Raw genomic sequence first — 26,568 nt, forward strand, 5'->3', positions numbered from 1 at the left:
TGGCGCTTAAGATTTTGAATCTGACCGCCATTTGCATTATTTTTCTCTGATGTAGGAATATATCGTTTATATTGACATTTGTATATGTCATAGCTGAAATTATGATACTTGTAATATGTGTCTCCACATAGGAATTCTTATAATAATTTAGCATAACATGTCAATTGAATCATTTTTAAGTCCGTTAAAGTCACACCTATGCAGCACTATTTTGCAGATTGTGTGGCGTAATGCTGGAGAGCTTTAGACACCTCAAACCTTTAAAAAGTCTCTATAACTGGGAAGTGTTGTTTTTTTGTGAAGTTATTTTAATGTTTTTGTTATCTATGAAAAACGCTGATTTATATTGCTGCATATGTTAATTAGTGATTAAGTATTGTTCACAATATTATTGTTCTTATAATAGTTTAACCGAAGTACCGCCTCGGTACTTCCAGCATCTGACTTTGCATTCTGGAATCTGATTGGCTGCCAGCAATGCAGCATTTAGTCCCAGCATCTTGATGCCTATATAAGGCGCTCAAACAAGTCATTCGGGCTACAACTCGCAGGTCGGACCTCAAAGACCTCGTGAAGAGGCCGGTAGGACCTGTAAATAAACTGTGATACACACACATTCGGGCTACAAAGACCTCGTGAAGAGGCCAGTAGGACCTGTAAATAAACTCTGATATACACACACATAATCGGGGCCAGTCAGTTTGCTAGTAACAAGTGTCATTACGCGTCAAACCTCTTCGCTCTTACAGCATACAACATGTCGAACTCAACCAGAAGTGTCAATACATATGTTTAGTAGTAATAATATTCTTGTATGCTTATTTGAATTTCAACCAATGCAACTGGCCCCATTGATAACTTTGAACATCATATACGCGACTACTTTGCAACATAGATAAGTTTTACGACATTTATTAATTATTAAGGAGTATTGAAATGGCATGCACGCAATAAAATCAATAAAGCGTTAAAGCTGTTCATGTTTAATGAGTACATCCCGACCCAAGGACCCGGTCGACCTAGAGACACCCCTGGGTGCTTACAATGTTCATGATTTATTAAACTAATATGCAACAATTACCGGTAATTATTAATTCATTTATGTATACCACTCTTCCTTGTTTTCATTTCTCATAAATGGACTTTCGTCAGATGGTGTTAGTGTTAATAAATGATTCTCATGTGAATAACTAAACATCTAGAACCGGAAGGGTTTGGTCTCAGTAACAGAAATAACTGCTTCTAATTTATGTGAAGTAGTCGTATGGCAAGCCATTTATGTAAATAATTCATATCTCCGCTTCACTTAAAGATTGTAGTTTAATGTAGTATCTTTTCATTGTGCTAGTATGGGAACAATGGGAGCTGTATACAAGTGCGTTCTCGCGCTGTGCTACAGTCGATAACTTTCTTGTCAGGGCTCTTATGTTGCAGGGCAAAATAATGCCCATGTAAAAATTAGCTCAGTTAGTTACTTTTACCAAGCCGAAATAGCACATTAACCCATTTATGCCTAGTGGACTCCCCCTTCCTTCTAAATTTGATCAATTTATATCCAAAATTAGGGATGTCTAGTATATTATTATGCTTCCCCAAAAAAATTTGGGGGAGCATAAAGTCGCCGCTCCGTCTGTCCGTGCGTGCGTCCGTCCGTCCTTGCACAATTTTTGTCCGGGCTATTTCGCAGCAATTAATGACCGGAATTCAATTAAACTTTATGGGAAGCTTCACTACCAAGAGATGTGCATATTATCAGCCGGTTCTGGTCGGATGATTTTTCACATAGTTATGGCCCTTTGAAATTTTCCATTAACTGTACATATAGTGCAATTCTTGCCCGGGCTATTTCTCAGCAACTAATGACCGGAAATGAATGAAACTTTATGGGAAGCTTCACTACCAAGAGGACATGTGCATATTATCAGCGGGTTCTAGTCAGATGATTTTTCACAGAGTTAATGACCCTTTGAAATGTTCCATTAACTGTACATATAGTGCAATTCTTGTCCGGGCTATGTCTCCCCAGCTACTGACTGGAATTCAATGAAGCTTTATGGGAAGCTTAACTACCTTGAGGAGATGCGCATGTTATTTGTGGGTTCTGGTTAGATGATTTATTAAGGGAGTTATGGCCCTTTGAAATTTTTAAGTTGCTTAACCATCCATCGTATTATTTTGTTCAAAGTTATGCCCCTGAAGACGTTTCCTTTTATCTGAATATATAGTGCAATAATGTGAAAAAAAAACTTTGGGGAGCATCACCCGTCTCCGACTGTTTCTTGTTTCTATATTTAGAATATTTCTTACAGAAATTCCATAAGCAAGGCCAAGGCCTTTTTTCTAGACACTAGGCATACATGGGTTAATTAAATTATCAATGGTCGTCTGTTTAGTGCTGTCTATATCAAACTCTTACTCGCATTTGAATGGTAAATAACTCAATAAATAATATTCGGTATCTTAGTTTCTCGATAAAATGTACACTGTACTGATTCAAAATCTCTCAAAATCTACAAACTGCACATTGCACAAATTCTACTTTTCAATCTCCAACAGTCCCACATACGATATCTCACAATTTAACGAACTTAAAGTGTTATATTCACCAAATAACGTGCTTGTGATATATCAAACATCCAGTTCATCTATGCGATGCGTATATAAGAAACAATGACAGTCCTAAAACTATATCACAAGAGCAATTTTTGCTGTTCTTATCCCCTACTTTAATAACAGAACACTAACTATAAACATACATGATAACAACCGGGATCACCGCCTCATTGAGTTAAAAACTTGCGAACGAAATGAGCCTTGTTCTGAGAAAAATGGGCTTAATGCATATGCTTAAAGTGTCATCCCAGATTAGCATGTGCAGTCCGCACAGGCTAATCAGGGACGACACTTTCCGCCCAAATTTGATTTTCGGTAAGGAGAGACGTCATTGAAACTAAAAATACCATAAAAGCGGAAAGTGTCGTCCCTTTTAAGCCTGTGCGGACTGCACAGGCTAATCTGGGACGACACTTTACGCACATGCATCATTCCCAGTTTTCTCAGAACGCGGCTCACTTTTCATGGCAAAAATAACTCGCATACGATTGTCTCACTTTTTCATTTGTAAATGACCACCTCTCCCAGACAGTAATTCGTGGTTTATTTACTGATAATTTGCCTGGTATACTGGCCCCATGTCTATAATAAACCTCTTTTATCTCTCATTACTTCGTCTTTGTTGGTGTAGTCTCTTTCACATAACACATATAAAGTGTATATTGCGTGCACGAGGAAGTCTTGAGAGGCGAGGCGTCTTTTATTTTCAAAATCTTCTGTTTTCAATTAATTACGTATGAGCGCATTATACCACAATTGCTCATATCTACTGACATGCCCGTAGAAAAGATGAACAACTTGACAGCGATCAATTTCTCATGTTGCAGTTTATTGACCTGCATTTGCATTTTGAATAGGAAGAACGACATATTTTTTAAACCATATATGCACCACACACAAAATTGCTGTTAACCACCAATGTTCCCTTTTTTGTTGCGTGTTTTTACCTCGTAAAAAGCTCCTTACAGGGGTGGCGAAATCTCAAAAAACTATACTTGTCCAGGGACAACCATTTAGGAAATTTAACTTGTCCGTTGCTGAACTACACTTGTCCGTTAATATTTATAATAATTATAAACGCATTTATTGATTAATGTAAAACAATGTGGAATATACCAAAATGAGTATGATTTTCTAGTTTTGTTTATAGTTGTATTTCAATAGTACATTCATTATAGCAGTATATTATAAACAATATAAAGACTTTCTAAAACTTTTAATCTTGCAAAGCTAGTGTTATTAAAACGTGTGTTGAACATAAGTACATCGTAATCTTAACAAATTAAACTAGTTCAATATGTCGACCTCATCAGACTGAGGCTCTGCGCCGCTACTGGTAGCAATTTGATTATCATCAACTGGTAACCATTGAAAATCTGTGAGCCAAGTTTCTTGAAAAGTTATGGTGCGTTTAATAGCTTATTTTTTTTATCATAATCTTTCTTAGTTTTTTTGGGAGGGGGACTGCTCAAAGCTTCGGGTTTCTGCTCCGTTGTTGAAGATTTAAAAAACTAAATGTTCAATTTTTACCATTAAAGTCGTCTTAAATAACAAGGTAGACCGTGTTTTGATTATCTTACTTTGATACTTTTTATTTCCGTCTGATTGTAAAAATAAAGAAACCAGTCTGTAAACTGTCTAACAGTCGGGCCGAATGTTTAAAATGCGGCATGCTCCTCGTCTCTTATAGAATAAGGGAGATCACTGCGCAGAAGTGTCCGTATTTTAGCTTGATTGCTCCGCAAATAGCTCTGACAATGTAATCGCATGTCAACATCCGGTTGTGTAAAACTTAATTACGGCTTTAATACAATGTATTTTTTTGTATACCTGGACCTGACTTTTAAAAAACTTGTTGTCCACGGACAACTTAATTGAAAAAAATCAGTTGCCCAGACAAGCAAATGTACGACTCGGGCAACTCGGACATTTGATTTCGCCACCCCTGAAGCCTTATAGAAGGTTGCATTAACATTCTCGTAAACCATACCCACTGTCAATACGTTATTAGATGTAACTATTTTAGTAAGCGAAGTGTTCCCTGTTATATGACATACAGCGATAGCGGGAACTAATTTCATTACTTAATAGACTCCACGAATACTGCAACAGGATGTGCAAAAGGACTTTTAGAATGAATGATTGATGTGTCAACACTATCTAACAGAAACCTATATATATATTTGCAGGCGCCGCTAGAGTGCGGTAACCATGGAAACCACGACCAGCGCGCTAGACATCCCGGTCAACTACATCCTCGGGCGCTGCACGTTCGGTAACTGGGACGACGATGACGAGCCGACGACGACGACGTTGAGCGTCCTTAACGTCTGTTACGTCGTCAAGGAGCGCGTGGGGCCGTGGTGGAAGGGGGCTTGTCTGCGGCGCATACGTCATAAGCTCGTTCTCAGAGACGCTTGCATGCACCTCAAGAGCGGTCAGCTCACTGCGGTTCTGGGGGGTTCCGGTCAGTCAGTTTACAAAATCTCCTCCATACATTCTAACAGTAAATCTAAGTCTAAATTAAAAAGTTCTATGTTGTAGTTTGCTTTCTTGGTTTGAAATGGATAAAATCTTTTAATACTGAAAGAGCGCCGGGTTGAATCCATATAAATAAACATGGAGGTTCATCCATGTGTATGGGTAGTTAAATGCAGATCCCGTCTATACAATTCACACTATTAACAGTTTCTTTTAAGTACTTTTAAGTATTTACATAAAAAATTAACTTGATTTTATGTGTGGTATAAACATAATTGCACGTCGTAAAGTAAAACAACCCATTTTTACTCATGTATTAATTATGATTAATAATGGATTTTAGATGACACCTAATAATGTATAAAGAATGAATTGATTTTATATGTGGTATTGCTATCATCATTGCATTTCTTGTGCTAATAAAACCCATTTAACGCATTTGTATATTCTTATTTTTTAATGAATTTTAGATAAGAACATAATTACGTTTTAAATGTTAGGTAATATGTGCTGACATAAAGATTAGGTATGTCACATGGACAGTCGGTTTCAAGTGATCATTATGTTTTGTTGTTGTTGTTTTTACCGACTTAGTAGTTAACATTTCTTGACTTGATGTTCGAAATACAAAGCCAGTTACATGTATCTGCATTTATATCTTTTGTATGAATCTGTAAATGTATACGGTACTTACGGTATAAGGATAAAGAATAATCTGTTGATGCACAGTGTACATGTAACTTGATACATACAAAAGCACGAATACAATGTCGCGCATTGTTACCCCGGTACTTTAAGTCTAATTCCTTCATTTCGTAAAACCTTCCGAACGGGGCAATATTGATAACAAATGACATTAAATACAAGTCGATGGTTGGAAACTGATAAATTCTTGTCTCTGGGAAAACGGATTTAATGCATGTGCGTAAGGTATCATCCAAGATTAGCCGGTGCATTCTACACAGCCTAACAAGGGACGACGCTTTCCGTCTCCACTAGATTTTCGTTGTGAAGAAAAAATCAACAAAACCCACTGGGACGATACTATATGAGTCGCGTTCTGAGAAAACTGGGCTTAATGCATGTGCGTAAAGTGTCGTTCCAGATAAGCCTGTACATTCCACACAGTCTAATTAGGGACGACACTTTCCGCCTCAACTGGATTTTCTTATAGAAGAGACTTCTTTTCAACGAAAAATACTATAAAAGCGGAAAGTGTCGTCCCTGATTAGCCTGTGTGGACTGCACAGGCTAATCTGGAACGACACTTTACGCTCATGCATTAAGCCCAGTTTTCTCAGAACGCGTCTAATATGCACACGCATTTAGCCCGGTTTTCCCAGAGAGCGGTTACATCATACGAGCAGATTTCTCTTATATTAAAGGAACAAATTAAGCATTGTGAAACTACTTAATAACAATACAAAAATGTACGTACGAAAGTATCGTTACGAATCATTCTGTACAGTCCCTACTAGCAGATCCAGGACGCCAGGATCCATCCACTACATAGAAATGATTATCGCAGACTTTCTTGAAAAAATACGTGTCATATAAGCGCAAAGTGCCATCTCGGATTGCCTTTGCACTCTACACCGGGATCCGGGACGACGTACGTGCTGAATGTTTTAAGTCCTGATTTAAGCCCTTTACTTCTTACACGTATAACCTTTGACCTCTAGGGTCGGGTAAGACCTCGTTGCTGGACTGCATTGCCCAACGAGCTGACGGGACGGTGTCGGGCAAGGTCTACTTTAACAACATGGAGTGCACGCCGGACATTGCACAGATCTACATGAGCTACGTGATGCAGGTACGCCTTGGGACATGTTTATGGCCCCGGTACGGTGGCATATAGCAAATGAACTGTCCGTCAGTCCGTCTGTCTGTCAGTCTGTGCGTCCGTTCGAACACTTTAATATTGGTCATAACTTTATATTGAAGATAGCAACTTGATGCAATATTGAAGATAGCAACTTGATATTTGGCATGCATGTGTATCTCATGGAGCTGCACATTTTGAGTGGTGAAAGGTCAAGGTCATCCTTCAAGGTCAAAGGTCAAATATATGACTTCAAAGCGGCGCAGTAGGGGGCATTGTGTTTCTGACAAACACATCTCTTGTTTATTGAGTATTGAATATTTCTGGTCTAGCATTTACATGTGTATGATGTAGAAAGAGGGAGAACCGTAGTAAAAAAAACATAAATAAAATAAATAAACATATTTTAAGTTTTATTGGGCTTCTTGAGAGTGTTAAAATCACTGATGGATAATAAAAAAGAATGGAGAGCTCCCCGGGTAAGAAACGAACCCTGGGCATCCTGGTCGCACGGCGGACATCATATCATTACACCAGTTAATGTATTGGATCGTTTTTTACAGGCAGATCGTCTGTTGCCCAACCTGACGGTGCGGGAGACACTCCGGTACAGTGCGCAGCTTCGTCTCCCTGGCAACGCATCCAACTTCGACATCGAGGAGAAGGTATGCGTGTCTCTTGATTACGTTGGTAACCTATAGAAATATAACTTTTTTAAATTAATACAGGGCCTTCATTAAAATGACCCTGTTTTGAGATCTCGCTTGCATGGTTGCTTGTGTTGTTGTTGTTTTTGTTATTGTTGTTTTTCAAAAACGGTTTTGTCGTATTGTGGAAAACATGATTTTTGGTTCCAAATGTTATCTGATCCACACGTTAGGATTGTTAGCATTTATTTAACGCAATAAATACTGATACAACTACAAAAAACATTAGCCTTTAAAACGCATAACATAAAAGACATCGTTCATGTTTTCAAGATATATAACTTCCCGATTCGTGTTCGTAACCAAATATTGATAAAATTAGAATGACGTTTAAAGTTTGGCAAAATGACAATATTCACAAAATGTCAGAAATTCGGAAAAGAATGTTTGCATTATATGCAAAAAAGCGAATTAAAAGTGTTAAAATAGTTCAAACAAGGCTACTGTCAAGCAATATGGTCCCCTACCGGCTCCACCATTGTCAGAAATTTCACCATTTTCAGATTTTTGTTTGTTTTTTTTGGCTGACATAGAAACCACAATTTTTGAAGTAGGAACAAAATTAAATGACGTGCATTATGTCCATATTGCCATCTATCAATGTTGCAAGTTTCATGAAAACATATTAAGAACTTTTAAAGATATCACAGGATCCAGAAAACCACCATGTTCAGCAGTATTTCTAGTCTATTTGTTGCCATAGAAACCAGAATTTTTGACGTAGGAACAAAATGAAATGACGTGCATAATGTCCATATTGCCATCTATCCATGTTTCAAGTTTCATGAAACAACATTAACAGCTTTTAAAGTTATCGCAGGATTCAGAAAAGTGTGACAGACAGACCCACAGACAGACAGACACACAGACACACAGAGCGCAAACCATAAGTCCACTCCGGTGTAACCGGTAGGGGACAATAAACGAGTTTTGCTTCTGGTGTGCTTAGGATCGAAACCTGGTCAGGGAAAATATTTTTTATAAAATTGGCTGATCTCACAAGAGCAAAAGGTACTCATGCTGAGCTTTTGTTATCACCTTTTCCCGTCGTTCATCGTCAGTTATGCGTCGTCAATATTTACCTTGTAATCACTCTAGAGGCCATATTTATCGTCCAATCTTCATGAAACTTGGTCAGAACATTTTTCCAAATAATTTCTTAGCCAAGTTGGAAACTAGGTCACATAGGGTCAAAAACTAGGTCACGGTGAATCAAGTAAAAAAAGAAGAAGCTTGCGAACACTCTAGGAGCAACATTTATTTTCTCAATTTTTATGATACTTGGTCAGAACATTTGTATTACTGTTATCTCGGCCGAGCTCAAAATTTGAGAACTAAAAAAAGATTACGTGATAGTCTTATTCTAATTTTAATGATTATTTTGGCCAAATCATCATAGCATTAGTTCTTATGGTATCTCGGCCGAGGACCAAAATTGTTTCGGTCCATTGAAAAACAAGGCCGCCAGGAGCATTAATTTGAAATAACTCTAGAAGTCACACTTTTGGTTCAATCATCATAAAATTCTCTTAAAACACTTGTTCTTATGATATCTGTCCCGAAATCATAATGGCTCTGGTCCGTTTAAACCAATGGCTGACAGGGATTGAAAGTTTTCCTTAAATGTCTTACATTAGTATCCTTTGCGTCTTAGGTGATCGCCATTCAGCCGTTGGTCTTATTGCATTGTTTTCTCTTGCGTTACATTTATTTTGAAATATTCCGAATAGTTAAATATTGCTAATTGAAACATTTAATGAAATTGTTTAAAAATACAAAACTCGGATAACCAGTTCCTTAAATGTTAATTGTTCGTCTTTTTCTTTTGTAACCATATTTCTAATGATTTGTCATTAAACAACTAAAATTTTCCTCTTGATAAATTTCCATCCTTTTGGAGCATTATTCCCATCAACACTTGTCTTATTTCCCCTATATGTGTATGATGTATGTACTCGACTTGTAATTGTTTCTCCACTTCCCAGCCCAAGTTACGTCCGTCCTTCTCCGTCATTTCCATATTTGTTCATGAAAGTGACGCATTTCCGCGCCTAAAATAGCACTTCTGCTTCATACAATATAAGCATGTGCACGTTAATTACTTAAACAGACGACACATGATTTTGTTTCGTGGATAAGAGCCTATGCTATACTTAATCTGTCTTAACACGAATATATATCGATACATGTTATACATTCTTCCTGTCATGAACATGTCCATTTTGAGACAATCATATGATTATAATAATATATTGTACTATTAATGATTATTTTCAGGAGGGAATGGATAAATATGAGTGTACGGTACTTGAGCTACATGTACATGTACTTACATTTAGCTATTTAAATAAAGACCAAACTAAAAAGAACATGCAGTTGTCTCGGAATGTTTTGAACTGTTTTTTTACAAACATGCCGAAATGTGAGATATCCAACAATACAAAAATATTATATATCATTATGTGCGCACAGTCCAAACCCAAATGTAACAGCCAGAAGTCGCGGAGGCTGGTCTGGAGTTACACATGGCTTCAATGACATAATACCCATATAAGCATGACGCGGCTCAATTTTGCTAATTGGTATGAGTGAAATTCAATGATTGGGACATATGGGTGGGGCTGTGCACTACTGTAATTATCTCAATCAGCGATTGGTCTTTATTTTGTTTGCCTGACAATATTATCCAACTTCGTGTATGGTATTAATGATTTTAACTAATCTTCATCAAACATTTTAATGAAAAGATCGACATTTTAGTAATTTAGGTTCAAAGCTTCTATCAATTCACTGTAGTGAAATGTATTATAGCGTGTATCAATTAACTGTAGTGAAGTATATCAATCTATAGACATGGTCATAATGCCTAACAATTACATATATGAGTGATAGTATTACACATGATACAGATGGACATGGTAGCTTCATGCTTAAACGTATAAATATGTAATGTCTACACTTTCTAAACATCAACTCGATCGAAAAAGAACTGCTCTAGAATGTTAAAAGGCACCTCATTGAAGTTAATATTTGAACTGCCAAAAAAGGTGCTAAAGATAGTTGAAATTTGTTTAAGTTATTAGGTGTTTCGAAAAATGGCAGACATTCATCGTAACATGTAAATGAGCCTTGTTCTGAGAAAACTCGGCTTAATGCATGTGCGTAAAGTGTCATCCCAGATAAGCCTGTGCAGTCCGCACAGACTAATCAGGGACGACACTTTTCGCCTAAACTTGATTTTCGGTAAGGAGGGACTTCCTTGAAACTTAAAATACCATAAAAGCGGAAAGTGTTGTCCCTGATTAGCCTGTGCGGACTGCACAGGCTAATCTGGGACGACACTTTACGCACGTGCATTATGTCAAGTTTTATCAGAACAAGACACAAGACAGTTATATGTATGATGTAATCTTTCATATAATGTATGGTATGTAACTGTATAGAAATACACACATGCTTACGATATATACGATGTATATACTGTGACTTTTATCTTTGCTTTTATTCTCAATTTCTAAACTTTAAGTTCATATGTATCAAGCTTTTGGTCTTAAATGGCTTCGACGTGGTTTGTTTCTTTAAATCTCAAAATGCCCATTCATTTAATTATGGCTTTATTTATAAGAGTTCATGTTTAAATGCCAGAATAACAACATATATTTAGTACGTATACAGTACATTTAATGTATTGCTTAATTGTCGCCTTTAATGTGTGTAGCTAGTAGTCCATTGTCGACCTTATTGTATACAAGTTTCAAAGTAATCCAGTAAACGCACATAGCTAGTAAGCTGTTGCGGCAGTTTTAATTCAGGAATAAGTATACATTTATTTTAAGCATTGTGATGTAATAAACAAGGATTTTGATTTCTGATGCGTAGAGATCTAACAACGAGGCCGTATAATAGCCAAAACTCTGAACACCATGCAGAAAGCAATAGAACCTTTGGCAATGACCGAAGTCAGTAAACCCCTCATAAAAAAACTTTGGAAATTCCTTAAACTCATGAAATTCTTTAAACCATTTATGCCTAGCATCTAGAAAAAAGCCTTGGCAAACAGCGTAGACCCAGATGAGGCGGCGTCTCATCTGGGTCTGCGCTGTTTGCTTAAAGGAATTTCTGTAAGAAATATTCTAAATATAGAAATAAGTATACTAGACATCCCTTATTTTGGAAATAAATTGATCCAATTTAGAAGGATGGGAGAGTCCACTAGGCATAAATGGGTATAGTCTATTTTTATTTTTTTCTTAGGTGTTTTAACATGTAGATATGTTTGATATACGAAAATATTACACGGTGAGTAATAATGTAACCTTGTGTCATTAGAAAACACCATATTTCTGTTAGAAAACTTAATCTGATAAGGGCAACTTAGTTAAGGTTTACTTAAGGAGCTGTGTGTTTGTGTATCAGCAATGGCGCGGCTGTTCTGCATGGTCATTAGAAGCAGTGTCCTCAACCTGACTTATCTAATCCAAGATCTTTCCATTCACCACGCGCTATTTCCGCTCGGCAGGTTAGCAAGGTGATCATAGAAATGGGGCTGCGTCACGTGGCTGAGTCCCGGATAGGGGGCGGCATCGTAAGGGGCATTTCCGGTGGGGAGAAGCGGCGCGTAACCATAGCGATACAGCTCCTTCAGAACCCTAGTAAGTAGGGGTTTGAGTTGAACAACGCTGTAATAATACGTCGCCATTTCATTGTTTAAAATACGAAGTTTTGTTAATCAGTCAATGCAGGTCAATGCAAGTACCTATACATATGTTGAATACGTTATAATATGATATAGGATGTCTTTTGGACAACGCAAAAGCTAAAATGTGTTCTCATGTTCTATATTTCAACGTTTCAGTCATTACGTTGTCGGTCAAAGCATACATTTTGAATAAGAATACCACTGATTATAAGAATTGTATTTAGAGTGAAAAAAAAATTACTGTGTAGCGAGCGGACAAACAATTTGTCAGTCAACGATTTTCCAAACGTGAAAATCACGGAAATCATGAGATTTCACTCAGTTAAACATGTAATTGGTCTCCTAATATCCTGCAATCATATGTGATTCGTCACTGGATTTTCTTGAAGAAGGACATTAACTCGACACTGTAAATGTTGAAATAAATTTGACATAAAAGCTCCGTTGTTGATAGTTTTTGCCTGCCATAATTTTATATGTTCACATTTGCTCATATAATAGCTTGTATAAATGTCCCGTATGAGGCCATTTAAACAAATTTTAATAAGGTACATATTTATGTAATTTTCTTACATGCACGTTGACGTACAGACGTGTGACAGGCCGGAATTGCTGAAATAGATATTAACTGGTGCGCTAGTCATTTTTCACTCGATGATTTTCGTTCACAGAGATCCTTCTGCTGGACGAGCCGACTTCCGGTCTGGACAGCTTCACGGCGCGCTCTCTGATCGCCTCCCTTCAGACGCTCGCCCACCAGAGCGGCAAGATAGTCCTGCTCACAATCCACCAGCCGCGCTCTGAGATCTTCAAAATGTTTGACAAGGTAGACAAAGATTGTTTATAGCATCGACTGGCCCATATATTTAAGAGAAAATAATTCGCCCCAATTGGTGCAAAAAGGTACCATGTGCCTATAAATTTCAATGTTACATGATACCTTTTTGCACTGATTGGGCGATATTATGCTAGTCCACGTTGCTTAAAGTGCTACGGGCGGTGACCACTCATGCCATTTGAGCATGTTTCACTTTAACAAACTCTTGTATTTGCTATTTTATATATCAATAATAATCAAAAAGGTCGTTTATCAAACACATAAAACAAGCGCAATAAAGCCCTTGGTCGTGTGACGCATGTGGCTAGCCGATAAATATTTCGCAATAAATGTATGTTTATTAGCGTTGTTAGCATCGATTTTCAAATGACAATAGACAATCAATGTATGTTAAATTAAAACAGTGTTGCGAATTATGAAGAATGAAAGAAATTCTTTACAAACTTGTAATAGTATTAGTGGTGGCGTTTATATTTATATATACATGTTTTAAACAGGCGTTGCTTTATCTCTCTTTTAATCGATTAGGTAGTATGAACCATAATATACCAGTGTACGTTCTTTGTCTATCAAAATAAGGACGCTCAAATTACAGGATTAAAAAAATACAACTATCAGACTGGCGAAAGTGTAGTGTGAATCACAATGAAGATAAAAACCACTATATGTCCAAAGAAAATACATTCAATTGTATATTTTTATAAATTCTCGCATTTAAGTAGTTTTAACTTTGTGCGAGGTTTTAAAATATCTATTATCAGGGACAATGTTCCGCTTTCATCCCTCGTCTAAATATCTATTATCAGGGACAATGTTCCGCTTACATCCCTCGTCTAAATCAGGGACAATGTTCCTTTACATCCCTCGTCTAAATCAAGGACAATGTTCCGCTTACATCCCTCGATCTATTATCAGGGACAATGTTCCGCTTACATCCTTCGATCTATTATCAGGGACAATGTTCTGCTTACATCCCTTGATCTATTATCAGGGACAATGTTCCGCTTACATCCCTCGTCTAAATCCAGCTATGATCCAGGGACAATGTTTCGCTTACATCCCTCGTCTAAATCCAGGGACAATGTTCCGCTTACATCCCTCGTCTAAATCCAGCTATGATCTGAATGTAACTCACACTGAAAAGTAATGTTCGACTGGAACTTTTTAGACAAAATTTACCCCTTATATTTTTATGTTGTGTTTACATCTTCAGACACTGTTATTGTTTTCACACAATATGATCATTATATTTGTGTAATGAAATATTGCCCAAGTAACACTGGTGTATGATTTTGCCATTAATAAATTAGCCACGGTGTGAGAAAACTGGGCTTAATCCATGTGCGTTAAGTGTCATCCTAGGTTAGCACGTGCTTACCGCACAGGCTAATCAAGGACGACACTTTCCCCCCTAAACTAGATTTTCGCTAAGAAGAGACCTCCTTTGATGAAATCGGAAAATGTCGTCCCTGATAAGCCTGTGTGGACTGCACAGGCTAATCAGGGATGATACTTTACGCGCATGCATCAAACCTAGTTTTTCCAGAACGCGGCTCAACTATGTGAACAATTTTCCCCGCCAGGTGGCGCTCCTGTCACGTGGCCAGATGGTGTACTTCGGCGAGGCCTCCCAGATGGTGGCCTACTTCTCTCAACTGAACTACAGGTGCCCTACTTACACAAACCCTGCAGATTACTTCAGTAAGTCCGCGTGACATAGTTTTAAAAAAAAACTTGTTTTTGGTCTATCCGGTTAGTGCAGTGGTTAGTAAACATTCTTCTCACCTCGGCGAGCTATGTTCAATCCACAATTTCGCCGCATGCGATATTGGTTGTTGTTCACGATACTGGTCACATCCGGTTTTCCACCATAGCACATAGAAAGACCAACATTAAATAAATAAATACAAATGTAGCTTGAAACTGCATAAATTATTTAAAATTCGCCCAATCTTTCGTTAGTTTATAATAAGTCGATTAGGTAGGAGTCCTGGATCACACTGTGGCTCTCTACATAATGCAGCCTTGGACGTAAATGACCACATACTCGTTGAAATACACACAAACGCACGTTCATTTGGTTTCTTAACATTTAATACTCCACCTACATATTGCTATGATCATTTTGTATATGTCTAAGATCTTGGAACAGGCAAAATTACACATGAGTTGGATGTAATGCCGTTCACGCTTTTGCGATATAAATGACATTGTACAAAAATCAGTCCCATCGGAGTTCACTTAGCTATTTTGGTTTGTTGATCTGATGATTTTTAGCGAGGCTGTTTCCGGAGAAAACCCGAGCTATTGTCATAGCCAGCTCGTTGTCCGCCGTCCGCAGTAGGCGTTGTGCTAAAACCTTAACATTGGCCATAACTTTTTAAATATTGAAGATAGCATCTAGATATTTGGCATGCATGTGTATCTCATGGAGCTGCACATTTTGACTGGTAAAAATTCAAGGGGAACATCTTCCTTCAAGGTCTAGGGTCGAAAAAACAAAGTCAATGGAAGTAATAAGCTTATAATGGACATAGTTATCTGACCTGCCCACGTATATATTTTTGTTAAATAAATCAAAGCGGCGCAGTAGGCGGCATTGTGTTTCTGACAAACACATTGTGGTAAAAGGTCAAGGTCATCCTTTACGGTCTACGGTAAAAAATACAAATTTTAAGGAAAATAATAAGCTTTAAAAATGGAGAAAATTATTCAATATTGAACATAGCCACTTTATACATTTGGCATGCATGTGTATCTCATGGAACTGCACATTTCGAGTGGTCAATCACAGTCACGGTAGTGGCTTTTAATTATTACATACCTGTGGACTTATGTCCATAGATACATGATCAACTCTGGATATGATCTCTTTGATAAACCACAGGCCTTGGTTGTCAGTGATGTCTAACATGGTCATAAATGATTGTGAGAACATCCCCTCCCCACCCCCCCCCCCCGGTTAGATTGGACGAAATTCAAGGGAAGTAATAAGCTTTAAAGGGAGATGATTTCTGTACCTGCCAAATGATAAATAGCAATTTTATTTCAAAGCGGCGCAATAGGGGGTATTGTGTTTCTGACGAACACATCTCATGATATAATTATCATTTCTTACCTGTTCTAATTTGTGAACGCTATTTTTCATTATATACCAGTGGACTTCTGTCCATACATACATGATGGACTCTGGCGATGATCTCTTTGATAAACCACAGGCCTTGGTTGTCAGTGATGTCTGACTTGGTCATTTTTGACTGTCTACAGACCTCCGCCCCCCTCCCCGGTTGGATTGGACAAAATCCAAGGAAAGTAATAAAGCTTTAAAGGGAGATGATGTCTATACCTGCCAAATGATAAATATATATTTTATTTAAAAGTGGCGCAGTGGGGGGCATTGTGTTTCTGACAAACACATCTTTTGTTGGGTCACTAGGTCAAAGGTCAAGGTCACTGTGAACTCTAAAAATAAAAAATCTGACAAGCTTTCGCAGCCGAGCGTGGCACCCGTTATGCGGTGCTCTTGTTTTGATTTGCAGTAGCATTTCCTTTACGTTAAATTTGTTATAAATCTTTGAAAATCTATCTATATTTTTTAAAGAACGATATATGCATGCTTTATATGTGGTCCGTGCCTTGGGATCAAGCCAAACCATACAATATCAACACTTAACTAACATTACTCCATACAATATGTTCGCGTTAAACCCTCGGAGTCCTCTCCCGTTACCTAGTTGACCTAGCCAGCGTGGACCGACGCGACAATGAGCGCCAGGGGGAGACGGAGGAGCGGCTGCGGGTGCTAGTGGAGGCCTACGGAAACTCCATGTTGCACAAGGACGTAGTGTACGAGATCATTGAGGACACCATGAAGCCGTCCACAGGACGCCAGATCCTCGCGCAGAAAATTAATCACTTCCGGCCACAAAATTCCAGCTTCTTCCGTAGTCTGTTCACCTTGTTACGGTACGTCAACTATTTGTGACATTTTTTTCATGACCTAGATGTCTTAAGCTATCGAGCTGAAACGAACCTTTATCGTACCGGGGCTTGATTGATCATTGTTGGCTCGGTTACTGCTTAAAAGTACCCCGGGTACTCTTATGTATACTAGAATGTACCCCGTATACAGAAAATATACTAAAATTACCCGGCCAATATTAGACTGTACCCGAGTTTTATCCCCGCCCTAAATCCGATTTCGTAAAACACGCTACCAAATATCGTAAAATGGTATTGTTATTGGCAATCGATGAGTTCTGATGACGAAACAACACTCCATTTTAACAAAACCTGCATCAACATGCTTTTTGCGTATGAGTTTTGATTATATAGATACTATTTTTCAAAATATTGACATAAATATGAACATAATACATTTCAAATAATGAGCCGACAACGACCAATTTAGCGTTATTATTCCCGTGTACGTTTACGTATATCTTCCGTACCCGGGGTACGTTGTAGTATACTTAATAGTATCCAGGGTACTTCTAAGCAGTACCCGAGCCAACAATTTCCAATCGAGCCGTACTGAGCGAGACAGGTATTGTTATTACGCATGTATGGTTTTAAAGATTTATATATCGCTGCAAAATAGACGATAATTATGGTGTAGTGTATTTCTTCGGTTAACCGCCGAAGTTTTGTTGACATTCCAAGAACGATTACCGTTCTGAGAGCGTTCTCTAGATATCTCAAAGATATCATAGAACCCTATTATATAAGACATCAGATATAAACTCTACTCTGAAAAAGGAGGGGCGAGTGTATCAATAAGCTATCGGCTTTCAATGCAATCGATCTAAAAAAAAGTTACATGCAGTCTTTAAGAACCATATTGACACGGGTTGAAGTCAGAATCAAAATGCTCCTATAATCATACCCCCACAAACGAAGTTTAGGGGGTATATACGAATGAACTTGTCGTTCGTTTGGTCGGTCGGTTGGTCTGTCGGTCGGTAGGTCAGTATTAAGAATCCGCTCTCTAATTCAAGTAGTTTTCATCCGATCTTCACCAAACTTGGTCAGAAGTTGTATATAGATGATGTCTAGGTCAAGATTGAATATAGGTAATGTCGGGTCAAAAACTAGGTCACGGGGTCACTGCATTTTAATTTTTCCGTTCTCATCACTCCCAGGAGAATGACCTTAAACGTGTTCCGGGACCGGACGAGCTACCTGTCGCGCATGTTCCTGCTCTCCCTGTTCGTGCCGTTCATCTGCATCTTCCTCGGTCACTTAGGTACCAACCAGACCAGCGTTCAGGACCGCATAGGGCTCTTGTACCAGAGCTCGCAGGTGCCCGCCTTTGTAGCGGCGCTAAACGCCATTGGGTTGTGTAAGTGGGAGATAGTGGTCGTCCAAAGGGCCAATTTGTTTTTAATACCACCGTTCCTTTTCAATTACGTTGACAATTAAAAAATAAAAAGTGGAGAACTCTAAGTTAGAACTATGAGTAATTGCTTCCGGATTACCTTTTTGGAATACTATCCCAGCCTCTATATTCGACAGTTAAGCATTTGAGGAGGATAAATCTATGTGTTCACCGTGTTAATAAAATGGCATCTGCGTTTCCATTATGTATGAATTTGATCAGGTTGTTGAAGCCTATAGGGACATTTTATAATTTGTTTTTTCCTGGGTCAAGACGATACCAGTGGCAGCCCCAACATTTTTAATGCACGGCAAATATTCATTGAAATACAACGAGGTGTTTGATTATTGATTTCTTAACTCAATTACTGCCGTATTCATAAATGAAAAACATTATAAGGACATAAAACGATTAAAAAGCTAATGATATGAAAAGAATGATCACAAGAATTTACTAAAAATAAATATTGTGCATACATTTTTAAAGTAAAACTGTCTCACTACTGAGAAAATAATTTAAGGTATTACCCCGAAAGCATACACAAATCCTCTATTTATTATCATTTATTGTGCATGCATACATTTTCGAAATTAAAAAAAGTATTACAAAAAACATAAAACATTGAAGAAGTTTGGTTTTTACGTGACAACGTTTAATTGACAACAGGTAAAGGGCGACAATAAGTTTTTTGAAATATTAAATGACAACCTTACCAGTAATGATATAACAAGCACCTTCACATACAAATGGACCGTGCTCTATGAAAATGGGGTTTAATTCATTTGCGTAAAGTGTCGTCCCAGATTAGCCTGTGCATTCCGTACAGGCTAATCAGGGAGGAAATGTTCCTTTTTATGAATTTTTTCGTTTCAAGATAGTCTGTTCTTAGCAAAAATCAAGTTTAGACGGAAAGTGTCGTCCCTGATTAGCCTGTACATGCTAATCAGGGGCGACACTTTACGCACATGCATTTAACCCCCCTTTTCACAGAGCGAGGCTCAAATATAATTGAGCATTGCTCTGTGAAATCTAGGCTGTTCATTCCGAACATGATTAGCACGGGGACAAATCCGCTTAAAACTGGATTTTCGTTAAGAAAAAGCGACCCTGTCTGATAAGCCTATGCGGACTGCAGAGGCTAATCCTGGACCATACTTAACGCACATGAATCAAGTCCCTTTTCCCGAGAGCGATGCTCAAATATCATTCATTTATTCTCGTGCGTAGTTCCGGTGCTGCGAGACCTCTACTACAGGGAATGCCGGGACGGCCTGTACTCAGCCACCACGTTCCTGCTAGCCTACTTACTCCACATCCTTCCCTTCACCATTTTCAGTACCGCCACATTCTGCAGCGTCGTCTATTGGTACGTCATTAAAGATACCTCACTGTGGATATATAACATAATTTTAGTACCGGTAGTCGTGATAAATTAACCTTTAAAACTCTAAAGAAGGCCGTGTTGATGGCTCAGGTGTTAACAAATCGGGCGTTAGGACACAGTAGTTTCATGGCTGATTAACGGTTTATCAAAAATGTCTATGTTAAAAATTTGATCTTGTTTTTTTTTGGCATTTACTGTAAGGACTTTATTCTTAATTACTGCACCGAAGAACGGCATTTCTATTGCTTTGAACTGGTTATTTAACTATAATTAGCGCGGAGAACCCAAGCAGATGTCTATGGTATATACATGCTGCCAGCAGCATCTGGTATTCAGTTTGAGTTGCTTTTGGGGGTTGTAAAGCAACTACAACTTTAAAATACTAAGCGCGGAACATCCTCCACCGTTTCCAGGGTGACAGGTCTGCAGCCTCAGTCTGAGAACTTCCTACACTATTCGGCGATCATCCTGTTTCTACACCTGTTCGGCGAGATCATGAGTGTTCTGCTGATGGGCGCCTTCATGAACCCAGCCCTGGCCACCAGCAACGCCAGCATCATCCTGTCGGCGTCGGGACTCATGGCTTCCGGCTTCCTCAGGTGTGTTTTTTGTAGTCGTTGTGTTTTAAATAATAACCAGTCACTTGCCAATCTTACTTACGATCATTTTACTTCCGATCTCATGGGGCATAATGAGGGGTGTTTTTAAGCTTTTTTTACTTGTTTTCCTAACATATTTATAGCGAATACTTTAAAATCGTCGCCTCTGTAATCGATAGGCCCAAAGGAAATTTGTTGTTAGTTCACCAGAGCAAAACTTGCTCGTCGTGAGCTACTGGGATGCCGTAACAAATGGCGTCCGAGCGTCGTTTATGTGCATTCGTGCCTGATGACGACAGTTTGATGTTCAAACCTACTACTCCTGAACGAAATTCATTGTAGACTTTGTTGAAACTTCACAGGAAAGTCCCTTTGGCATTCTTCTATGATTATTGTTCAAATCGCACTACTCTAGTGATTTCTTAAAATACGAGGCTCCAAAAGGAGTTTAAAAAATTAAAAAAACAAATCCACTTAAACTGCAAGGTCCAAAGCTTGACTATTTGTAATGTGACATCGTATTATGGTCATCTAAAATAATTTTTCAAATTATGTCTCTGTGGCAGTGCCCCAGAGTTCGCCAATTTTGTATAGACTGACACAGAGATAACCTTTACCAATCTTACTGTCTGCAATTGCGAAGCCCAATGCTTTCATATTTTATGTGAAACATTCTATAGAAGTCATTTAAAATGTTTGCGCACATTATATCCATGGGGTCGATACTGGCTTGGCACCGGGATCGCATATTTTACGTAGACATATTTAGGGGACCCCTTATACATTTTTGTTTCTGAAACTATAACGCTCAAGGTTTGTATATTTGATATGTAGCATCATCTAGAGTTCTTTAACAAAGTGTTTGTTTTTTCCCATTATAGTCATTGAAACAAAACTGGCCACGCCTAAGGGGTCACTAGTTTTACATATACTTGTATCAATAACCCCCTTTAAACTCTTCTTATGGGAAACCGAAATGTCCCGGGCTTTCATATTTGGCATGTAGCATTATCTGGAGGTCATATACACAGTTCTTTTGGATTATACTTTTGTTGTCAAAATTGGCCTCGCATTTGGGGCCACCAGTTTTACATTGCCTCATACGGGAAAAAAACATTGAAAAAATACTGTTTGATACCACACCGCCAATGATTGCATTTAGATTTTGTATGTAGCGGTCTTTTCAAAATTTGTTGAAATTATGTCCCAGTGGTATAGTCTGTTCTCATGAACGCTTGTATGCGTGGGGTGTTCATCAACCGTGTTGTGTCCTCTGCACCCATCAAATTAGCAATTTTCATTGCTAACCTATGTTACGGCGTGTGCTATTGTTTAATCTGTTATTATTATTGTTTGTATAATGCAACATTTACCGTCCCTGTTTTGTTTTCAGCTCGTATGGACACTTCTTCCAGGCAATATCTATCATTTGGTCGTCTGCTTTTAGGAACGTGGAGAAGATGATCCCAATCTTCCAGTGGGCGGCCTGGGGCAATATCTTCAAGTACGCCGGGGAGATTCTGGCCGCCAACGAGTTCCACAACCTGCAACTCACCTGCGGCATAAACGGTACGCTGCCACCACGGTAGATAAAGCTTAAAAACAAAAACACAGGTTTTTAGGAAAACGACCTACTCAAATTTCTTTTTTTTTCGAAAATCAGAAATTTGCGAATTTATGAAAAGATCATGTTTTGAAAAATCATACCGACGAAAATTAATTATTGTACAGTGTCAATTGCTTTTTAAAAGCCAATATGGCATACCCTTCTCATTTGCACATAATCATCATAATTCTTATTTTCCCGTCCGTCAAGAGATGGGAAAAGACGTTATTGAGTTGAACATTTATATATTAATGGCATGGCGTCTAAAATGGAATTTAAAACAGTTCATACGAATAATTAGGAAAATGACACGTAAGTTTTAAAATTTTAATCAGTCACATGTAAAAGGAAGAAAAAACATCGTCTTTGTTAATCGGCATATGAGCAACTTTTCGATGTAGTTATCCGTGGACAGTAAACACATTTTAGCGGCCGTTTGTGTAATGTTAATTGCCATTCAACCTAAAGTTAAGGCCATTCAAACCCCTAGTTGTGTTTTAATATTTTCAGGAACATTTTGTCTGCCCAATGGAGACAGTTACTTGAAGCTTGTATATCCGGACGCTGTGGAAAATATGACAAGGAACTTCTGGGCCGTGACTGGATTCACTTCCGCTACTTTCCTCTGCGTCATCGTCGTATTCAAAATACGAGGCATTCCGAACCTCAGCTGATATGTCTAAATGAGTCGGGCTTGCGGGGCATGTTCGAGATAAGTCGGATGTGCCTGTCAGTTTCCCAGATGCTCGTATTTAAGAAAAACAATATTACCATCCCAGCCAGTAGATATGAACAATCATATGTTTTTAGCTCATCTATGTTATGAAAAAAAAATTGAGCTATTGTCATCACCTTGGCGTCGGCGTCGTTGTCGGCGTCGGCGTCCGGTTAAGTTTTGCGTTTAGGTACACTTTTCTCATAAAGTATCAATGCTATTGCATTCGAACTTGGTACACTTACTTACTATCATGAGGGGACTGGGCAGGCAAAGTAAGATCATTCTGGCTTGCATTTTGACAGAATAATGAGCCCTTTTTATACTTCGAAAATTCAAAATTTGGTTAAGTTTTGTGTTTAGGTCCACTTTTTTCCTGGTATCAAAGCTATTGCTTTCATACTTGCAACACTCACTAACTATCGTAAGGGGACTGTGCAGGCAAAGTTATGTAACTCTGACTGGCATTTTGTCGGAATTATGGGCCCTTTATACTTGAAAATTTTGTTAAGTTTTGTGTTTTGGTCCACTTTACCCCTAAAGTATCATAGGTATTGCTTTCACACTTGGAACACTCGCAAACTATCATAAGGGGACAGTAAAGGACAAGTTGCATAACTCTGGTTGTCATTTTTACGGAATTATGGCCCTTTTTTGACTTAGTAACTTTGAATATATGGTTACATTTTGTGTTTAGATCCACTTTACTTCTAAAGTATCAAGGCTATTGCTTTTAAACTGTAAATACTTTCATGCTATCATGAGGATGCTGTACCTGGCAAGTTGAATTTTACCTTGACCTTTGAATGACCTTCACTCTCAAGGTCAAATTATTAAATTGTGCTAAAATTGCCATAACTTCTTTATTTATGATTAGATTCGATTGATACTTTGACAAAACAACTCTTACCTGACATACCACAATTGACTTCGTCCAAACCATCCCCTACGCCCCTCCCACGCCCCCCGAATCCCCTCTCAAGCCCCCCCCCCATTATTTTTTTTAATTAAAGATCATCTAATAAATGACCACCACACCCTTACACCAAAACAATAATTTTTATGCCCCCGGTAGGGTGGCATATCGCAGTTGAACTGTCCGTCAGTATGTCGGTCAGTCTGTCTGTCCGTCCGAAAAGAACTTTACCATTGGCCATAACTTTTTCACTTTTTAAGATAGCAACTTGATATTTGGCATACATGTGTATCTCATGGAGCTGCACATTTTGAGTGGTGAAAGGTCAAGGTCAAGGTCATCCTTCAAGGTCAAATGTCAAATTTATGGTGTCTGTCCGTCCGAAAACTATAACATTGGCCATAACTTTTTCAATAGTGAAGAAAGCAACTTGATATTTGGCATGCATGTGTATCTCATGGAGCTGAACATTTTGAGTGGTGAAAGGTAAAGGTGAAGGTCATCCTTCAAGGTCAAATGTCAAATATATGGCGTCTGTCCGTCCGAAAACTTTAACATTGGCCATAACTTTTTTAATATTGAAAATAGCAACTTGATATTTGGCATGCGTGTGTATCTCATGAAGCTGCACATTTTGAGTGGTGGAAGTTCAAGGTCAAGGTCATCCTTCAAGGTCATCCTTCAAGGTTAAAAAAAATAATCGAAGTGGCGTTCTCATGAAGCTGCACATTTTGAGTGGTGGAAGTTCAAGGTCATCCTTCAAGGTCAAGGTCATCCTTCAAGGTCAAAGGTCAAAAAACAATTATTTTTTTTTTAAGCGGCATCATCATGAAGCTGCACATTTTGAGTGGTGGAAGTGCAAGGTCAAGGTCATTCTTCAAGGTCAAGGTCATCCTTCAAGGTCAAAAGTCAAAAAAATAATTTCAAAGCGGCGTTATCATGAAGCTGCACATTTTGAGTGGTGTAGGTTCAAGGTCAATGTCATCCTTCAAGATCAAGGTCATCCTTCAAGATCAAAGGTCAAACAAAATAATTTCAAAGCGGCGTTATCATGAAGCTGCACATTTTGAGTGGTGGAAGTTCAAGGTCAAGGTCATCCTTCAAGGTAAAAAAATAAAAAAAAATAATTCAAAGCGGCGTTCTCATAAAGCTGCACATTTTGAGTGGTAGAAGTTCAAGGTCAAGGTCATCATTCAAGGTCAAGGTCATCCTTCAAGGTAATTTTTTTTTTAAACAAATCAAAGCGGCGTTCTCATGAAGCGTTCTCATGAAGCTGCACATTTTGAGGTTTGGAAGTTCAAGGTAAAGGTTATTCTTCAAGGTCAATGTCATCCTTCAAGGTCAAAGGTCAAAAAAATATTTTCAAGCGGCGTTATCATGAAGCTGCACATTTTGAGTTGTGGAAGTTCAAGGTCAAGGTCCCATAACTATTCTATTGAGAAATTATTTTAGTAAAAAAGCATGAACCTAACGTTAGATTTTCGTACCATGGCATAAGCAATGTATTGAAATAATTAATTGAATAAATCACCTTATTTATCTTTTAAGCAAACTAATTTTTTTTCTTTACATTCCATTTTCTGACGTCACCATGGCGCCGTGCTGACGTCATTTCCCGTGTTGTAATGACGCTCTAGATATAACCCAATATCCATGAGCTGAGGCAACAACAGGGCTTCTGTAAAATGTGATTATTGTTAAGAAATATTTTGGTTTTATTGGTTTCGAATCGGAACACAAGTCTATATAAATATATCTGCATACAATTGTATTTGTTCAGTTCATGACTCGAACTATTTTTTTTTGTAGAGCTAATATTTTCCAAGTTTGCATTGTGATATTCTATGTTTGGATCTTAACTGACAAATAATGTGTATGTTTTTTGGTAAAAAAGCTGAATATATTTTGAGAAATCATTGATTGCATGTTATGAAGTAAATGTACTTCCTTATGTACATTGTATTTTCCAAAATGTCTGTATGCTAAACGTGATGCTGGAAATTCTTAGAGCAGGTGTCGTAGTAATAAGATTGTATTAAGATTGTTTTTCTCTTCTTTCGTATAAATGAAAATGCTTTCTCAAGAATCATTAAAATGTTTTATTGATTCTACAATCCATTACTATGTTAATATCTTCACATGTTTGTATGATTATTTACAGTGATTCTAGTCAACATATCATCTATTTCGTCTTTGGTACTGATGAGCCCAGTGTTCGATAGATTTTTTAACATTTGTTCTCTCTTCATTTATTGTTACAATAATATACAAATGAATAATAATGGAATCAATAATTAAAACAATAACACCAATAACACATATCTTTATGCGTTGTTCTTTGGCCCAGTGATGCGTTCGATTTGTGCAATTGGTACAGTAGCTCGTATCTGACGCGTTGTTTGTGGACCAATACCAGATCTGACCCAGACGACATCGTTTGTGACCTTCATTCATCGATATAACGATTGATAACATGATTAGATTCGAAGGTGTTAAAGTGTTCATTATGCATGGCGTCCAGACTTTATATAGATATGATATACAGCAGAGTTCGCCCGTCTGTGCGCGGACATGTCTGGGTTAAAAGCGCTGAGTTTATATCTGTGAATTGACGGCGTTATCTGGTCTTAGATAACAGTTAATACGTCATGTTGAGCTTATATGTATAATTAAAACATAGCAAAGAGAAAAATATGGTACCTTTAAGGTGTTAGATACCAACGCTTCCTAAACAGAGTTGTTCATTTGTATTAATCTTCATGTTTGTATTTATTTTAATGCTGACATTTGTGTTAAGTCTTTTCCAGAATA

At 38.0% G+C, this 26,568-nt stretch overlaps 1 protein-coding gene across 8 annotated transcripts in view; it reads left to right on the top strand.

The window, feature by feature from the left end:
* LOC127871770 (ATP-binding cassette sub-family G member 5-like) overlaps window positions 1–26,072 on the top strand; it is a 46,487-nt gene extending 20,415 nt beyond the window's left edge. For 5 of the 8 annotated variants that reach the window (XM_052414943.1, XM_052414946.1, XM_052414941.1 and 2 more), the window contains exons 2-13: window positions 4,803–5,080; window positions 6,777–6,907; window positions 7,480–7,581; window positions 12,143–12,275; window positions 12,994–13,148; window positions 14,744–14,861; window positions 16,895–17,126; window positions 18,302–18,501; window positions 19,765–19,903; window positions 20,335–20,520; window positions 21,914–22,089; window positions 22,637–26,072. In XM_052414943.1, the coding sequence (XP_052270903.1) occupies window positions 4,825–5,080; window positions 6,777–6,907; window positions 7,480–7,581; window positions 12,143–12,275; window positions 12,994–13,148; window positions 14,744–14,861; window positions 16,895–17,126; window positions 18,302–18,501; window positions 19,765–19,903; window positions 20,335–20,520; window positions 21,914–22,089; window positions 22,637–22,800 (1,992 nt within the window). In that variant the 5' untranslated portion in view covers window positions 4,803–4,824 and the 3' untranslated portion in view covers window positions 22,801–26,072. Of the gene's footprint in view, window positions 1–4,404; window positions 4,576–4,802; window positions 5,081–6,776; window positions 6,908–7,479; window positions 7,582–12,142; window positions 12,276–12,993; window positions 13,149–14,743; window positions 14,862–16,894; window positions 17,127–18,301; window positions 18,502–19,764; window positions 19,904–20,334; window positions 20,521–21,913; window positions 22,090–22,636 lie in introns of those variants that run through there. The other 3 variants (XR_008045545.1, XM_052414944.1, XM_052414947.1) reach the window with 3 other exon arrangements.
* Window positions 26,073–26,568: the final 496 nt, after the last annotated feature.

Source organism: Dreissena polymorpha, chromosome 3 (assembly GCF_020536995.1).
Source record: "Dreissena polymorpha isolate Duluth1 chromosome 3, UMN_Dpol_1.0, whole genome shotgun sequence".
Classification (NCBI taxonomy): Eukaryota; Metazoa; Mollusca; class Bivalvia; order Myida; family Dreissenidae; genus Dreissena; species Dreissena polymorpha.